At 39.1% G+C, this 19568-nt stretch overlaps 1 protein-coding gene across 1 annotated transcript in view; it reads right to left on the reverse strand.

Moving 5' to 3' along the window:
• Window positions 1-2433: 2433 nt before the first annotated feature.
• Window positions 2434-19568, reverse strand: part of KCNMB2 (potassium calcium-activated channel subfamily M regulatory beta subunit 2) — a 33213-nt gene continuing 16078 nt past the window's right edge. Inside the window, exons 3-4 of the mRNA XM_015543133.2 lie at window positions 17029-17224; window positions 2434-2718 (exon numbers count right to left, since the gene is read on the reverse strand). Of these exons, the coding sequence (XP_015398619.2) occupies window positions 2434-2718; window positions 17029-17224 (481 nt within the window). The remainder of the gene's footprint in view (window positions 2719-17028; window positions 17225-19568) is intronic.

Genomic DNA, 19568 nt, shown 5'->3' on the forward strand with positions numbered 1-19568 from the left:
AGGATGAAATGTTAATGTTATAAGGGGACTCAGTGATCAGCTGGCCACACATTCTAATCTTATAATTAAAGAAGTCAAGAGACTAATTGAGAAGCCTGAAGTCATCTAGTCACCATGTCTTGAAAGACATCTTTGCCTTCCAGCTCAGTGGTCTTCTTTACCTTTTACCCCTATAATCCTTTCCCAACTTTAGCATTCCTCAGTGTTATCAACAATACTCCAAAGCCATGGAAATGGGGGAGAAGGTACAGGCTGGGTATTTTCTCAGCTCTCTGCCATTTGAGTATCTGTGTAACCTTCGGGAAGTTACTTAACATCTCTAAGCCTCAACATTCTCTTCTATAGAATGGGAAAATAATAATGCTCCCTCCAACAGGATTGTAATAAAGATTAAATTAGCTAACCCATGTAAAGCATTTAAGATATTATTATTATTCCCAGTTCATTCTCCTTTAATAATGAGCATTTAATTGTGGATACATTTAAATTACTTGAAGGGGCCGTTGTTTTACTCGAACTTAGAGGGCACTAGTTAACTTCTTTTTGGTGTCTTTATTTTGAGATTTCTTCATTCTTCTCTGAAACATTAGTTGGGAATTTTTAATTACAAGTCCGAGAAAAAAAAAAAAGTCATCTTTGGATTACTTGAAGGGAAGCTCAAGAAATATTGAAGATTATAAATTTTCAGCTCCACGATTTTTCTATCATCTTTAGAATTATGTTTTTAGAGTAAGAGTCGAATTTTCCATCATATTTTCCAAATATTCATAATATTGCTTGAAAGTTTTATGTGTTTGGATGTCAAAGGGACTTTCTTTATAATCTCTTTAAATGCTGTAAATGTAGTGAATCATAGGTTTTTGGACCGCCATGGGCTTGTCAGCTTAGAACAGAACGCAAGAGGTATTCAAATCTTGCTGATATCATGGATTTTTGTTTAAATTTTAATTACACATTTGAAGTCCTGATTATACCCTAAGGATTTATGTGCTTATGGAAAGTCAAACTATGAATTACAGTATTACAGGATATTTTCCACTTCATCAGATTAGTTTCACTATTCATTCCACAAATAGGTTTTGTAAAATTTTCCAATTTGTAGAAAACTTTGATACTACATTACAAAAGGGTACTTAAATATAGATGAGAAAGATAGATGTGTGTCTTTCCCTTTTGATATTGATGTTAAATAAAAGATGGAATGTTTTTGTTTAAAATCAGTCCCTCATTCCACCCCGCCCCCCTCAACACAATAAGTAAATGGCATTGTGAACAAAGTCTTCCTTTAGAGCTGTTACTCATTTTAAGTGTGTGTTAGGAAAAAAGTCTACTCTGTGTATAAAATCTAGCAAAAAATAAGAGAATTGTAAATAGAAAAATAAAACATGTAGAGGAGACAAATATTCTGTGCACGTAGTTTTAAAATCCCAATGGGGAACACTTGTCAGAAAGAGAGACTACATACTCGTTAAGTTAAACATAAATTCCCAAAGAGTAACATTGCAATATGTTAATTTGCCACAGTAGATTTACCCACTGAAATCAGTCTACCAGTCTTGGCCAGCAAGTAGGATCTTAATTTTACCATCTAACAGTTGACTTGAAATAGAATAAAGATTTTCACATAAATATCTTAGTGACATAGACTTTCCTGGATTGCAGTGGTGCACCTACTCAACATTCAGTCAATTCACAGGTAATAAAACTCTTTGTAAGTGTTATCTCCTCACACAGTAGCAGGGTCTTAAATGGAAAAGGGCTCTGTTCATTTTCTATTTAAATCACAGGAAGAGATTATAGAATCAGTTGATGAAAACAGCTTATTTTTGGAAATCAGTTAAAAAATCTGAAGTTATGAATAGAAAATAATAAAAGAGAAATAACTGTCTGGGTTTTCTCCCTTCTTTACAGTGATATGGTAGAAATATAAGGAAAATGCTTAACATCCTTTAGTTAGGAAATCTGGTCCCTTCACTTGCTACAGGGCTCAGTTTTGAGTAAGAAAAGAAAGAACATTTTTGGCTGCAGCTTTAGTAAACAATGAATGATGAAAAATATTGCAGAAATGTCTTCAAGAGATCTGACAATTGAGAACACAGACCTTATCGCGTTGATATTGTCTACATTCCTCCACAAAGCTTGGCAAATGAATAACTGAGCCCTGTTTTGGCGGAACGAGAGAAGGAAGTACTAGTTCCAGCATCAAAACAAGATAATGAAAACAACCAACCAACACAAAACAGTTATTTCTTCTCCTGAATAATAAAGACATCATGTTTGCATATAGAACAGCTTTTGCATTATTGCTCTACATATAAGAATATATTAAGGAACTCATAACAGACTGCACATTACAAACTTAAGGTTCTTTGGTGAAGAATGAAAGAAAACAGTATTTGAGCTTTAAAGAAAATGATCTCATCCCTTTTGCTTTTATCTATTGATCCGTTGGATCCTCTCACAGAGCAGGGAGAGGTACTGTGTGAGTTTCACCATGGCTACAATCACCACGCCCCCAGCCATCATACATGTTGGCCAGAACAGTGAATGGAACAGCACGTTGGAACTGTAGAGTTTGGTGAGGATGACGCTCTTCTGGTTTCCTTCTGGGTCGGAATAGCAGGAGAAGTGTTGATACTTCCTGAAGTTTTCCATGACAACATTCACCAGGGACATGGATTCTTCAAAATTTTTTCCACACTTAGGTATATAGGAGCACTGTGGAAAATGAGATAAACTGTCACCAGAAGATACTTTCTTTGTGTATTTATGTATGTCTGGTTCTGGGAGGGGATGGGATATTGAGGTCAGCTTAATGAGCTGTGAAATAATCATGATGGTTTTTCTTCTTGTATTCAAACCAGTGCCTCCAGAAACCCTAAGATCTCACACAGTAATGAAGACAATGTTTTTGGGTATCTGACCCACATGGACCTAAATAGTTCACCCATGTATAGTTTGATTATTGATTAGAATTGGATGACTCCAATGGATTCTTTTCACCGTAGCATGGTGAGTTTTAATTATTCCCTACTGAACACACTTTTCCATGGAATCAGAATGTCAATTTCTGTCTTTTGTCTATCCACGGCTGTCCATATAATATCAAAAGCTACCAGTTCTCTCAGGGAAAGTAGTTTATTCTCTTTTTGCTTGGCTTACTTTATTCAGCCAAGTCACCTTGGTCACCTTGCTATAGTAGCCAAGGAAATAGCTATACCTCTGGTGAGTTGCTGAAAAAGAATCCTGGAAAGGGTAGAGATACTGACTAGTTAAAGAGCTGTGATGAATTGTTCATGCTCAGTGAGCATGATAGCATGACAAAGCAACTTTTTCCATAAGCCAGGGAAAAATAAAACAGAACCAAATGAGTTTTCTCTTCAAGCAGCGCTCATCTGAAAATTTACACTATATTTCCTTTGAACTTTTCCCCTCTCTTATCTTTACTGTTGTATCTCTTCTACATGTCTCTCCTTTCCTCCTACATACTTATATTCTTGGATTGCTTTCTTTGTGTCTCTTTTTCTTCCCTGCCTTGCCCCGACTCCTCACCTCACTTTATATTTTCTGCTCTGTTCCCTCTGCCTGTCCTTTCTTTCTCTTCCCCACTTCTCTATGTACAGATGGAATTAAAGAACTTTGAGTTTTTATTATTTATTGCATATACTTTGGAACACATTTTTTCCTAATTTAAAAAGCAGTCTTCAAGGAGATGAAATCTCTGTGCCCCTTTTCCCTTGGCCTGTCAATGGGCAGTGACAAAACTGATTTTTTAAAAAGTTAGGAAAAAAGTGATTGAAAGAAATCTATTCAAACCCCCTCCTGCCTTCCCACCCCAGCCACCCTTACAGACAAAACTCACAGGGATCTGCACTAGGCCCTAACTCTTTGTTTTTCTAGATCCCAGGGCATTACATTCTTAGAAAATCGACCCCGACTACAAAACATGTTTTTCTCTAGCCTGACCACAACACACATCCCAGATGAGCCCTAGTCAGAACCCCTTGAGAAACCTGCCCCCTCTTGCTCCACTGGCCACGAGTTGACCCCGGCCCCACATTCTCCCCAGAGGATAGCTGCAACCCTTTCACATCCTTCAAAACACCTTAAAAGGCCCAGCCTAACAGAAACGTGGGCTGGCCTCTCTCCTCCCTTGAAGAGTAAATAAACTCTTGTCTTGCTTGTTGCTTCACTCCGTGCAATTCTTTGCCACCTGTGTCACTGGCCACCCTAACAGTGATTTAAGTCACTTTCCAGGGAGATGTGTGAGTCCTTATCTAACTCTTTCCCCTCTTTATCATAATTGCCTTTCAACAGGAAAAAAAAAAATCCCTGCCTTATTGTTATACACATTATCAAATGATTAATTTAACTGATTTTTCTGAATTGAATTGGTTTGTGACAAGACCACTGCTAATCTATATAATGTTTTGGTGTAAATTAGACAGCTGTGTCCCCTCTTTGGAACACTATTATTTTTCTGTCAAAAAATTGTCCTAATACACTTATTTTATGAAAAAGCCTCACATATTTTACTGCTATTGCCAACTTACAAGTTGTGCTTACAAATATTCACATCTATGACTTTTTACAGTGTGACTGGTATCCCAAAGGTTGTGCAGTGCACAACTCACACAACTGTATGTGGAGACACAAAATGAGGTGCGGTATTGTTGACCTTTAAGGTACATTCTGGAATTCCAGAACAATTTAGACCTGTAGATTTCACAGGAAAAAAAAATATAAAAGAAATGGAATGGGTTTCGCTAATGGAGTATGTTTGGATTACTCTTTTTCCCTTATTTTGTTTACAGTGCTGCAATCATTGGATTCTTTGACTATAAACAGCAGGAAGAGTCTTACTTAGTTAAGAATGGAGATGGAGTATGCTGGTATTAATCGTAAACCAGGCTTAAAGTAATGTTCTCATAGCAGGGCTGGTTGACACCTTCCCATGTAATCAGCTAAGAATAAATGTGAGTACACTCACAATATGAGTACAGCAGAGAGCTGGCACTAGAACAACATTAAGGGTCTGAAAGTAGCTCCAAAAAAGCAGAATTTCTCAGTGAGTTACAAGTTAGTACAAAATTAGCCTATGACTCCATGAAACAAATTTTCTACCAGTTGGATGCCTTTTGGATCAAAAGAGTTTAAGGCAGGATGGAGATACCTACCTTTGTTATTTTTTTCTTCTTCAAAGCTCCCTCATGTCTTTATAGCTTTAAAAAATGTTTTCTGAAGCAAAGCATTAAAGACATCACAGACAAGCCATTTGTAGTTGAATTTGAACAGAGCCAATTTAGATCATAAATGCATCAGGCTTCTGTATATTTTTGTGCCAAGACAGTTTATAGTAGTGGTTTCAGTGGTTAACAGTACCAAATTATTGAAATGATCTCAGTAAAATTGGCATTCCATTAAAATGGAGTTTTTCTTATGCTCTTGTGAATTGATCTGGCTTAAAAAAATTTTTTTTTGAAGAAACATTTGTCAGTCAAATAACAATAATTCTGTCACTAGGTAAGATTCTTTCAAGTAAAATGAGATGTAAAGTATTAAAAAGTTTTTTTAAAATTTATTTTGAGATAGAGAGAGAGAGAGAGAGAACGAGCAGGGGAGGGGCACAGGGAGAGGGAGAGAGAGAATCCCAAGCAGACTCCATGCTGTCAGCACAGAGCCTGATGCAGGGCTTGATCCCACGAACTATGAGACCATGACCTGAGGCAAAATTAAGAGTTAGATGCTTAGCCGACAGAGCCACCCAGGCGTCCTGAGATAAAGTACTTTTGAGACTGTCTAGGAAGGATCTAGTACAGGTTTACTATTCCTTATTAAAGTTTCAAACTATCAGGGTCTCATATACGTTTGGAATGGCCAGATAAGGCATGTTCTATAGAGATTGGACTGACTCTGCCAGTGTCAATCATTCATTTACTTTTATTATTGATGAATCCTTCTTTTGTCATGACCAATGCATGCGGTAGCATAATGAGCTCAAGCTGTGTTCAGGAGATCTGGTTACTGTGTTTCTATAGGCAATTTACTTGGCTCCTCAGAATCAACTTCTTTATCTGTACAAAGGGGTTAACAGAGCCTTCCGGGCAGGCTTTGTGTGAAGAGCAAATGATGAATATGCCTAAAGCCTCAATACATTTTCATTTATGTACTTTCTTATTGGAATATCACATTGTCCACATGATCTTCTAAAGTCTTCAACCAAGTGCCGCATACTAAACTACGAAACTTCTAAGAAGGGCAAAATTATTAGTTATGTGGTTTTCACAGGGGGAGTGCCGTTCAATGGCTTTTATGTTATGGTCCTTGCTTTTGTGTCCCAGGAGAGTTGACATTATGCTGAATCCTACACTAGGATTCTAGGTTTCTGTCTCTATGGCTCAAACTTAGCCATGTGTACATTCCTGAGGCTGGTGTGAATTTGGGGTGAAGGTTTAATGATCTTATGATTTTATCACATGCTTGGAGGATCATTTTCTGTGTTTGGTTTAAAATACGCAGAATGCATTTCAGCATATGGAAACTTTACTAAGTGATCTATGTTTATTTGGAAAATATAATGTGGATTGAAAAGATAAAAATCCCAGCATTTTAGATCATTTCTTTTTTTAGTGGGAGGGGTGGGTTAGGAAAGATTTAACTTTTAGACTCTGCATGATATATATGATAAAGGAACATATGAGTTATAATTTTATACACACAACACACTTAAGTACTAATAAAAATATGGTAATTTTTTTACCATGGCCTTGAGTCATTCTTTCTTTTGTGTTTTAACATATGAATATATAAACCTTTCAAGCCTCTGAGATGCTCATTCAGTGGAAGACATAGTCTCACATACCTGTTCTCAATCCTGAGTTTTGTTAACAAATCTTATTGCTTTCCCAAATCCCTTAAATTCTCTTTGGTATTGAAAACCATCAAGCTGGCTCAGGGGTATGGCCTTTCCTCTCTTAGCTGAAGAAACCTGGGTCCTGACAACTTGTCTTGTGGCCCTTACATGGCAATGAAGACCCAGCATTGCATATTTTCTACAATTCTTTGAAAAGTGGCTGAAAATTCGCTTTTATTAACCTCACTTCCAGAATCTTTGATATCACTGGAGTTATTTTTATTCTGATGATGGACAGAAGTTTTGAGGAACTATCTGTTGGGCTTTGCTTAGACATGCTTTGCTAAGCATGTATAAAGTAAATAGTGACAGGCCTTCACCCTAAACATAAAAGGTGTGGGGAGAAGTGGGGGGCAGTGGGAAGGGGATGGTTTGGCTGAGTAACCTCACTGGCCAGTCTCTCTTTTTTATATTGGTAGGAAAGGGGCTATCAAGGGGCCTCAAGGGAAGGGTTTGTTCTTCATTTGTTCTTTTACAAAAAGAGAAGAGTTTTATTTCAGAGAGTGGTTAGAAGTTTAATGAAATCCAATCAATGTTGAATGTCTCTAATGTGCCTGATGGCATGCTAGACACAGGCATCAAAAACGTAAATAATAGGGGCACCTTGGTGGCTCAGTTAGTTGAGCATCCAACTTTGGCTCAGCTTATGATCTCATGATTCATAAGTTTGAACCCTGCATTGCTCTCTGTGCTGACAGCTCAGAGCCTGGAGCCTAGCCTGCTTCAGATTCTGTGTCTCCCTTTCTCTGCCCTGCCCCCGCCCCCATCCTCTCCTTCCTGCTTGTTTTCTCTCTCTCTCTCAAAAATAAGTAAACATTAAAAAAACATAAATAACACAAGGCAGATCATTAGAAAGAAACAGGAAGAGGTTATAAAGCAAGGATGGGGTGATAACAGTGGGACCAGGAATGAAGCTAATGAGGTTTTCAGTAAAGATATATCCTCCATGGGGGGGACCACGAATTTGCTCTCAGAACTTGTTAGTAGCCAGGGCATCCTAAGCCCACCATGGCCATGAGATAAAAACATAAAGATTGCTAATGTGAAACATAGATATTCTTGGTTCTAGAGTCAGATGGAATTGTTTCTCATGTCCTCAAACAACGAATGTCCTGCATGTGGTGATGAAGCTGGTCCACTGTGTGACATGCCAGGGTTTGTGTTCTGTGCTGGAGAAGAAGAAAGGATCCGCATGTTGAGAGAATATAGAGATCACCTGCTGGAAGCCCTGGGTTACTCCAGTCCACAAATGTATTTTAAACTTTTGAGTTTTTTGGATATAAGTGATGGACAAAAGAGATGAGAGAGAGAGTCAGTCGGGATGTTTTCTTTCCCTTTTGAGACTTCTTGTTCCTTATCGTGGCTTCTAAAAAAAAGTGAATCCCAAAAAATCCCACAGAATCTACTGTCTGCTTGATCTTGGCAAGCGGGACTGTTTGAATTGTTTGCAAGAGGAAAGGAAAACAGCATTCACACTCTGCTATGCGCTAATGTTCCTTTCAGTATCGAGACACAGGTCCCTCCGGAGAGAAGTGTTCCTTTCTTGTGTTTCCCAGAGCTGCCACGCTGTTACGGCATTTCTGCCTGATTTGAAGTAGAAAAGAAGCTAAAAGGACCCAGGAAGTCTACTAACTAAATACAAGCCACCTGAAGTCTTGAGATTAGTCAATACCCAAGATGGCTAAACCACAGAGGCATCCCCCTTCCCAGTTCACAGTGTATCCAGTTAGGATTAGAGTAAGTCAGACACGTCCTCTGACCTTGCCCTTTGACATGATCTTCTTTCTCAGCAGTTGGAAAGGAATAGATTATGTCTCCATGCTTTTCTTCTTGATGCTTAGTTCAGGGTCCTTTTGGGCACATTCTTTCATTTCTGCACAAAGGTGCCCTGGGATGTCCCAGAATTCAGTTTTGGCAAGAAGTGACTAAACTTTGTCAATCATAAAAGCATTTCTGAATCTCTGGTCCATAGGTAGCTTCAGCAAAATCTCCTAGATATCCTTCAATTTAAAGTGCTAATTATGGGGATTTCATACGTCACATTTCCAGGCATGTCTTCTGCCCCCTTTCAGGGTTCACTTCTATCTGTTTAGTATCTATTCTTGGAAACTGGTGATGAATACACAGCCCTGACCTTCCCCATGGATCACAGATAATTCTACTCTGGGTGCGATGACCTTTTGCTTCTAAGCAGCTCTTGGGATATGATGGAATGGCATGGATTCTCACCTGTACACTAAAACGTATTATCAGAGGATAAATATTTCATAGAATTAGATTTTTCGTCCTCTCAAGGGGATGCTCTCATGTTTTCCTCTTTAACAGTAGGATGAGATGAAGAGACTTCGAGTTTTATTCAGACCTAATTAGTGAATGTGTGACTTTAGGAAAATTATTTCATTTTCTGAGCTCAGTTCCATTACTGCAAAAAGTGAAGATAATAGTGGTACCTAAAATGTGGGGTTGCTGCTGTAATTAAGTAAGTTCAGGGGCGCTTGGGTGGCTCAGTCGGTTAAGCATCCGACTTCGGCTCAGGTCATGATCTCGCGGTCCGTGAGCTCGAGCCCTGCGTCGGGCTCTGTGCTGACAGCTCAGAGCCTGGAGCCTGTTTCAGATTCCGTGTCTCCCTCTCTCTCTGGCCCTCCCCCGTTAATGCTCTGTCTCTCTCTGTCTCAAAAATAAAATAAACGTTAAAAAAAAATAAGTGAGTTCATGTAAAATATTTAATATGATACAGTGCCTGGAACATTGTAAACTCTTGATAAAATCTGACTGTTGTTTTAGGAGTATGGTTTTAGTCAGGATTAAATGAGATGATCTTTGTAAAGTTCTTAGCATAGTGCTAGGGACACTATACATGGCAGACATTTGACAAATATCAGATTCTTTTCTTTCCTGTCTAGATTTTCAACTTCACTTGTACCCTTTTACCCTTCTTCCCTTTTACCCTTACCCTACCAATACAATGTAGAGGACTTTAGTGCTTCCAAACTTTGCTTAGGATTTTGGGATCTTACAGCATCTACATTCAAAGTTACATAAAGTCTTGTTCTGCCACTGTCTGGAGACATTTTTAGTTGTCACAATTGGAGAGGGGAGGATGCTAGACATCTAGGGGGCAGAGACCAGGTATCCTACATTGAACAGGACAGAAGCCACCCTCACAGAATGACAAAGAACTATCCCCTGCGCCCCCACATCCCCAAATATCGATAGTGCTGAGGTTGAGAAATCCCTGTCTAGATACGTATATTCTCTGCATTTTGTAAACCCCAAAAGCTTCAAAATGACAAAGTGAGGGACAATGGTGAGTTTGGAGTTGCAAATAATTGATTAGTTTATAGAACTTATTACATCAATAATAGCTGTCTTCCCTATGACAATTGTACATAAAATATAATATAATATGGTACTATCCCACATAACCAAAGAATGGATGTGATATTGCGATTTATAATAAGAAATAAATATTTGTTCTTTGTCCCTGTTTCTGGAACAGAGCTCCTAAAACCCTTGGAATTTCCTAAGTGATAAGAGCTATAAAGGTGTCTTTTGTTAGATTAATAAGGTGACTTTGGGACCACACTTACGGATTGGGGCTGGCTGCCAGGAGAACCACCTATGTGATTAGAGTATTAGAATGTTCAGTCTTACCCCCCTGACCTCCTGGGAGAAGGGCTGGAGAGTGAATCAACTGCCAATGGCTGATGGATTAATTAATCATGCCTATATAATGAAGCCTCCATAAAAACCCAAAGGACAGGGTTAGGAGAGCTTCCGGGTTGATGAACGCATGGAGATTTGGGGAGAATGGCATGCTTGGAGCAGCTCTGTGCCCTTCCCCATACTTTGCCCTATATGTCTCTTGCATCTGGATGTTCCTGAGTTCTATAATTTTAAAACAACCTGGGAATCGAATAAGCAAAATGTGTCTCTGCATCTGTGAGCTACTCTAGCAAATTAATTGAACTTAAGGAAGGGGTTGCTGGAATCTCTGACAACCTGGGCTTGTGACTGGCATCTGAACTCGAGGTGGGGGCAGTCTTTTGGAACAGGCTCTTAATGTAAGGAATCTAATGCTATCTCTGGGTAGATAGTGTCAGATTTGAGTTGAATTGTAGGACACTCAGCTGGTTTTGGAGGATTACTTGATGGTGTGGGAAACACCATCTCTTCCCGCCCCACACACATTGGCATTGAGTTCAGAACCCCTTTAATGGATACGTTTTCTTGTTTTATACCAAATTTCATTTTAAATCCACTCTCAAACTACAGAGTCATGTTTTGAGAATCCCTGGTGGGCAGAATAGGTTTTAAACTTCTAAAGGAGATCAGCATTGAGGAATTTAACAACCATAGTGAATTAATCATCAGCCACTGTTTGTGATTCCTCTGACAGCCTTGCGGCCTTGAGAGGCAGGGGCCCTTGAGCCCACTTGCAGCAAACAGGAACAGTCAGCCAATTGCTCTACAAGAGCATGCCAGCTTATCAGCTTAAACAGCTCCAACTGTAATATTGACAAGAGGCTGGGCACTGGGTTTAAAGGCTTAAAAAAAAAAAAAGAATATATGAGAGATTGAAAATTTAAAAATAAAATTCTTTTGGATATTTTCTACAAAGATACAGACAGCCTGACTGATATCCTTTTGCCTCCTGTTTTCTCAGATCAAACATGGTCAGTGGTGACTTATGTATCTCAATAAAACAATACCCATTTCTTGGCAACTCTGGGGCAGACTATAAGCTTGTGGGAGGGTAATAGGAAGGAGAGCTCCACATAGAGAATATTTTTATGTTTTCTATAGGAATATCCTGAATACTCCCCATGTTGCATGAAGAGTGGTTTAATGACCTTCTGATGTGGAGGTAACTGTATTTTCAATATATATACTTGTTTTTTTTTCTAAATGTTTATTAATTTTTGAGAGAGAGACAGAGACAGAGACAGAGTGCGAGCAGGGGAGAGGCAGAAAGAGAGGGAGACATAGAATCTGAAGCAGGCTCCAGGCTCTGAGTTGTTAGCAGAGAGCCCTACGCGGGGTTTGAACTCACAAATTGCGACATCATGACCTGAGTCAAAGTCGGATGCTTAATTGATTGACTTAACTCAAGTGCCCCCCAAATATGCTTCTGATTAAAGGCAGAGGACAGCTGTCCAGAGCGTGAAGAGCTGTGGGGCCAGAAGGGTGAGCCACCTTTGGTGCCACCTTTCCCTTGGGAATATGTGCTGATTCTAGAAGGGGACTGAAAGCCTAGAAAGCTTAACAGAATTTTTGACAGCCTTGCAGAGGTAGGGGCAGGAACCATCATTGAAGATCTATCAGGTAGGGGCCCCAATGACCCCCCCCCCCCATTCACTGTATTGGGACCTTGAAGGGACTGCATTCTAGGAATAATGGCAACCTGAAGTATATCTCCAAAGGGACTTCAATTCAGACTTGTATATCTCAGTTTATGAAGTCAGAATGACATGATCACATACAGAAACAAATAGAAATACTATTTGGAAAAGATGACATCATGACATCATCCCAGGCTTAAAATTATTTTTATAAATAATTTTGCAAATGTGACACCTGATAAGAAATAACTAGATATTACAAGACAAACATGAAAACATACAAGAGAAGAAAAGAAAATAACACATTAGTGTCTCTGGATATTGAAGTCATGAAGATAAACTTTAAAATAACTATAATTTTACTTTTAATGTTGAAGGATTTAAAAGACAAGCATGAGATATTTCATAAAACTAGAAATGATAAAACAGACTCAAATGGATATTCCCAAAATGAAAAATACAATACGAGAAACTAAGAACCCAATGGGTAGGTTTAACAGTAGGTTTGTCAAAGCTGAGGAATGAATTACAAATTAGAAGATAGGTCAGTATTGGGGATGAAACACTGAGAGATTAAACAGAGGATAGCTACAAAAAAGAGAGATATGGCCAGTATGAGTGCCAAAAGGAGAAACAGGAGCGAATCAAAGTAGAGAATATTTGATGAAATACTGACTGAGAACTTTCTGAAATTGAGGAAAAACATCAAGGAACCGCAAAAGAAGCCCTGAGAAGCAGTAAGCAGGCTAAATAAAAATAAATGCACTCTCTGCCACTTAAGAGTTAAACTATACAAAACCAAATAAAATGATCTGTAAAATAAACCAAGATTAGCTTCAAAGAAGCAGCAATTAGACTGAAAGTTGATTTCTAAATAGTAATAAAGCTTACCAGAAGACAATGGAATGTTTCTGATGTGCAGAAACAAAATAACAGCCAAGTTCAGATTTTAGGCTCAGTGAATGTATCCTTCAAGAATAAAAATGAAATAAAAATATTTTCAAACAAATGAAAGCTGAGATAATGCTTTAGAGCAGATACTGCACTAAGCAAATACTGAAGAGTATTCTTTATGTAGTAGAAAAATGATCCTAGATGGAAAAACAGAGATAAAGGAAGGAATGAATGATAATAAAAATAGAGAATCATGAGGACACATCTAAATGAATATCTACCACCTACAAAAACAATAATAATGTCTGCATGAATTTAAAGTGTATATAGAAGGGGTGCCTGGGTGGCTCAGTCGGTTGAGTGTCTGACTTCGGCTCAGGTCATGATCTCGTGGTCTGTGAGTTCGAGCCCCATGTCGGGCTCTGTGCTGACAGCGCAGAGCCTGGAGCCTGTTTTGGATTCTGTGTCTCCCTCTCTCTCTGCTCCTCCCCCGCTTGTGCTCTCTCTCTCGCTCTCAAAAATAAATAAACATTAAGAAAAAAAAAGTATATATAGAATAAAATAATAATATATACCTTGGGAAGATAGTAAGTAGGAGTTAAGATGTTTTAATGTCCTTAGTCAATATCACAAGTTGTAATCTGTAGGCTAAATCCTAAAAGAATACTAATACAAAAGATAACATCCAAGAAAAAAAGGGGGGGATGAGATTATAAAATAATCCAGTGAGGAAAATGTGGTCTTTTCATAAATTGACTTGGGCAAATGGCTATCCACATGAGAAAAAAAGAGAAACCCAGAAACCAGGCTGGAGGGAAGGTGGGTGGGGGATGGTTCTAAATGGGTGATAGGCATTAAGGAGGGCACTTGTGATGAGTACTTGGTGTTACATGTAAGTGATGAATCACTAAATTCTACTCCTGAAACCAATACTATACTCTATGCTAACCAACTTGAATTTAAATAAAGTCTTGGGAAGCCAGGGGGTGAGGGTGTGTGGGGAGTGGCGGGTGTGGTGGTGGGAGGTGGTGGCTGGAGGGTGGGGGGGTGTGGGGTGGGGGCAGTGGAAAGAAACCACTTTCATAAAAATCAATTCCAGGCAGATCGTATTCTAAACATGAAAGGAGAAATAATGACATTTCTCAAAGATAATTTAGGAGACTGAGTTCATGAACTCAGGATAGGTAAAGACTCTTAAACAGGACAAAAAAATACCAGAAAAACAAAACAAACCAAAAAAACCTCCCCAAAACCCAAACACCAAAACAACAACCACCACAACAGCAAAAACAGACTGACAAAAAAATTTGTCTATTCTGAAATTAGAAAGCTCTTTCATTCAAAGACATCATGAAGAAATTGAAAAGGCCACAGAATGAGAGAAGTTATTTACAATGCATGTAACCAACAGAGGTTCATATCTAGTTATAGAGAATTCCTACAATGAATATGAAGAAGAAATAATCTGATAGAAAAATGGACAAGGGACTTCAACAGACATTGTACAAAAGAGAACATCCAAATGGCCAATAAATAAATGAAAAGGAATGTGACAATATTAGTCATCAGAATCCCAAAGAAATATCAGTACATTAGCTAAAGTTAAAATTGCAGATGATAGCGATGTCAGTAAGGATTTGAAACAATAAAAACTCTCATATCTTTAGAGTTGGTGGGAGTGTAGCTGGGCAGGCACTTTGGAAAACCATTTGATATTATCTACTAAACTTTCAGATGTGTGTACCCTCTGATCTAGATATTTCATTCCCAGGTTTATATCTGCCAGAAATGTGCATGCTTGTGCACCAAGAGACATATACAAGAATATTCGTGGCAGAATTATTTGTAATAGCCCCAAACTGTACAGGACTCAAAATGTCCATCAGCAGTAGAATGGATAAATAAAGTGGCATGGTCATACAGTGGGATATGATATGTAATGGAAATGAATGAATGGTCACCAAGTGGAATGGCTCTAACAAACCTAAGTATAATGTGAAAGAAGTCAGACACAAAGGGAAATATTCTGTATAATTCCATTTATATCAGGTTTAAAAACCAGGCAAAACTAAAAGATAATGTTTAAGGATATAGGCTTAGGTGATAACACTACAAAGAAAAATTTAAAAAAGTAATTACCATATTGTCAGGATGGTTGTTATCTTTGGCAAGAGACAGCCTATTATTGAGAGGGTACGTGAGGGGTATTTTTGCGGTGCAGGAAATGTTTTATTTCTTTACCCTCGTGGTGGTCTCTGTGATGAATACTTGAGCTGCACTCTTTGATTTCTTGCGTGTTTCTGTATGTTATAATCCACGGTTAAAAACAAGGTAATGGGGCAAATAAACCAAACAATGACCTAGTATCATGCTGACAACAGACAGATACTGGTCCTAAATTTTTAACTGAGACTTTCTATGGTAGGTTCACTCCCTGTTTATAGCCTAAATAATGAATTCACAGGGCTGTAGTGATAAAATGTCAAAATGAGGAAAGGGAAATTTGTCCTACTTTTTGATGCCTCTTCAACTTTGGCCAATTTCCAGTTCCACAGAGATCTGAGAGTTTTATAGGCATTTGCCATTACAGGTCAGTTTTGATTTAAAGATCTGACTTGAGGGAAGATCTTGAAAAACAAACACTTGTGCAAGAGCCAAGCTTTATGTATTTGCAGAACAGGGTTAGGATTGGTATTACTTGTAGCTGCCACAAACGAAAGGAAATCAGAGCAGACATTTTCAAACGATGGTCTCTGAAATATTCATTATGTTCAGTCCTCAGAGATATCTGCAAGGATTCTTTCAAGTTATTGTGGCCAAAATGCAAGGTGGATTTTCTTCCTTTGTGTCCATATAACACAAAACAGGTCCGATGTTCTAGTGTCTAATTTCCAAACTACTGCATTTTTTTCAATACATATAACCTGTATCATTTAGGTGCTGATAATTGTGATGGAAATAAAAGTTTTTACAGAAACAGTACGGTTCATGAGGCTTGTATCCTAGTAATGAGAGCCAGTTATCCTACTGGAGAGTGACATCAGGTGGTCTTGGCATATCTAAATTGCTACCATAAATCCTATACTCAATATATTTAACTTAACATTGATAATAGCAGGTTGGTCCTGCTGACACGTTACTCATCATCTCAGACCTTAGAAATGCAAGTGTTCTGTACAGCTTTCACACAATACACTTTTGTTGTCCATCTACCTTGTGGAGTTGAATATATCGGCTCTAGAAAATTCAGCCTCTCTGAACTTAGTGCATATGAGGAGAGAAACACAGACACACACACCGTGACCATGGATTGAAGGTCTCCCCTGTGCCAAGGACCATGGTCTGCTGCACACTTTACATACACAGCTCTGATTCTCCAAATGACTTTGCAAGATGGCCATTGTTGTTTCTCCTTTTAGAGAAAAGGAAGCTGAAGCTCCGAGGGATTAAGTTATGTCCCTGTGGCAATCAAAAGGCAGTTTTACCCTAGTGCTCTCAGGTATATGACGAATACCTCTTTTTTGTTTTTTTGTTTTTTTGTTTTTGTTTTGGCTTGTACCACTTGGACTAAGCTGCATGTTTGCTTTGAACGACCTAGTCTATTTGTGTAGAAATGATAGGATGTTTACTCTCCTAGATGAAAGTAAAGGGTAAATCCACACTACCACAAAATGGGGGAATGATCTGTCCACAACATGCACAGAAAATAAATGTCTCCCAGGCAAGAGTCAAATAGTTCTGTGAATGGATGAGGCAGGGCCCGCTTTCCAGTGGTATTTTCCTTTGAAATGCCTGCATGGGAGGACTTCAGAGGGCTGAGTGCAGGAGCTCTGTGAGGGTGACCGAAATGCAGTGTGTGTGTGTGTGCCAAGCTCCTACCTTCTGATTGATTTTCATGGTCTCTTCGGTGTGGTAGAGAAGGAGCTTTTCACCAGAAGAAGTCAGGTTAACGTACACCTGGAGGCAGGGGTACTGAGAGAGTTTCCAGCAGTCTGGACCACAGCTGAAGGAGCAGTTAAATGTTTCTGTGATGGACGCATTCACCAAGGTGCATTGAGACTCCTCAGTCCACACGCTACAGAGAGAGGGGAGAATAAACACAGGCCCAGACACTAAGGGCGAGGAAGGCATAATCAGAGGGGATCATCTGTTAGCTCCTTAACCTGAAGAATCCAAATCTATCGTACAATCTATTTGTTATAGTTTATGCCTTTGAATTGAGCAGCTTTAGGCAAGGTACAATATAAAGATGGATAAACTGCCTGGCACCTGAAAACTTCCAGTGACTTCTATCAGATGTACTATAATATCCAATGCTTGATTTAAGTTAGATTTTTACTTTTTTATCAAATTCGCTGGTAAGCATAAGGCATCTTTTATATCACACTTGTAGTCACCCTGCATTCCTGTCTTGTCAGCCGTCACACCCCAGTCCTCACCTCTGCAGTGTCTGCCTAGTTTGTAGGTAGCAGAGGTGTAAGAGAGAAGCGGAGGGAAGATGGCAGAGGGTGGGCGGACTTGACATCTAACTTGATAGATACGAGGTCAGTGATACATTTCTTTGTATGGTCTTTCTAATAAGGGAGAAAAGATAACTCCACCCTTTCATTGTACCAAAACCGATCACTTGTAGCATCTGTCTTCACCCTAACTGGTGTTTTGTATACATTTCCAAAACTTTATAGGTTGGGTATTGAATTTTTTTAAGGTGAGTTTACTGAGAGTCAGAGAAATCAGGAAACATTCAAGGGCACACAGCTAGTAAAGCGATGGAAATGGCGATTCTACCCAGTCCGGCATTTCTCTAAGGCCCAGGCTTATTCCGTGGTACTGCGCTGACACCCTTTGAACACAGTGGAAGAGAGGCCCTTCCATGGAGATAATGGGTTCATGTCAGTGCCCTGGGAACCTCTATTAGAAAGATCAAAAAAGAAAAAGTAAACAAACCTCCAGCTGCCCATTGGCCAGTTTTCCTTCTAAAATACATGTAATTTTATGATCAAGGGTAACATTTGTGATTAAGAAGAGACACACAAGCAATCAAAGTTTTGCCTCTGGGTATAAGCTGATTACCATTGTGATTGGAAAACAGCACATTTTCTTCACAGATGAATACTCTTTCTTTTTGCTGGACATGTGTTGACTTCCCTTTTCATGTCCAGCTTTATGCCGGAGGCAGGTTACTGGCCCTGACCCCCTCTGGCGTGGCAAATTGTATTTTCCTAGGATATGGATGGTCAGATTTTGCTTATACAAAGGGGAAAAAAAAGTCTTAGATGGTTCTAAGCACAGATGTGAAGATCTGAAAGCGGTTTTGGAAACAGTGAACACTCAGGCCTGAGGCATCAGCGCTTTCATTGAGAAGGAGCACAGCTGAAGGCATCAGAGACACAGAGCAGAGCAGCCACAAATGGGAAAGATGATGCCTTAATTTTAGCAAATTACTGTCTTTCAGCTAGATTTTGCTTCTAAAATGAAAGTATTAATTTAGGTGGATAAATGAATGCCACAAAATGGTTTGATTCTCTTTCAGATCGAAATCTCAATTTTTCATTTGAAAGGGCCTCATTCCTTTGAGCCAAACCACTGTGAGACTTTCCCCATTAGTTACAGCAATGCTGGTCTCCCCTGTGCTCAAAGTGTCCAATGTATGGACAACAGTTAGCTAGAGAGGCTGTGGGGATTTATCATGTGGCTTACTCAGGGGGAATACACTTGCTGTCTCAGTATTTAATTGCCTCCCTATCTATTCAGTAAACCTAGGGCAAATATTAAAATGAAAGGAGTTCAAAATCTGCTACTGTTAAAAGTTGATGCATAGCAGTATTTCTCAGCCTTGACAGCACGTTAGGATTGCCTGGGGGAACTTTGAAAGATGTTGGTGACTGGGTCCTACTATATGCCATTAAATCTGACCTTCTGGGAGGATGGGGGAGGGGTGACTGAGCATCAGTATTTTTTAAAGTTTCTCAGGAGGTTTAAATGTGCAGTTGAGAACCACTGACATGTGGGGTGATGAAGAGGGGTGTGGGCTGGAAAAGAATGATGGTGGAGAACAGAGGTGTGAAGAGGCAAGAATAGGGACTCTGGGATTAGTGGGATGGGGGTTTGAATCTTACCTCTGCCATATGCTAGAGTTGTGTGATATCAGGCAAATTAGATTTATCTTGAGTCTCAGTTTTGCCATTCTTATAAGGAGCATATTTGTATCATACTGCCTTTATAACATACGTGTGAGCGTTAAGCAAGTCAAGTATGGGAAGGGAAGTTCCTGCACATAGTAGGTAGTACTATTTTTATCATTATTATCTGGTAGCATTATTAAAAATATTACATGCCAGTCACTGCTAATAGTTATTATTGGGAAAGGAGGTGAGGAAGAGGACTTTAGGGTTGATAAGCTATGGGAGAGGAAGGAG

Source organism: Panthera tigris, chromosome C2, assembly GCF_018350195.1.
Source record: "Panthera tigris isolate Pti1 chromosome C2, P.tigris_Pti1_mat1.1, whole genome shotgun sequence".
NCBI lineage: Eukaryota > Metazoa > Chordata > Mammalia > Carnivora > Felidae > Panthera > Panthera tigris.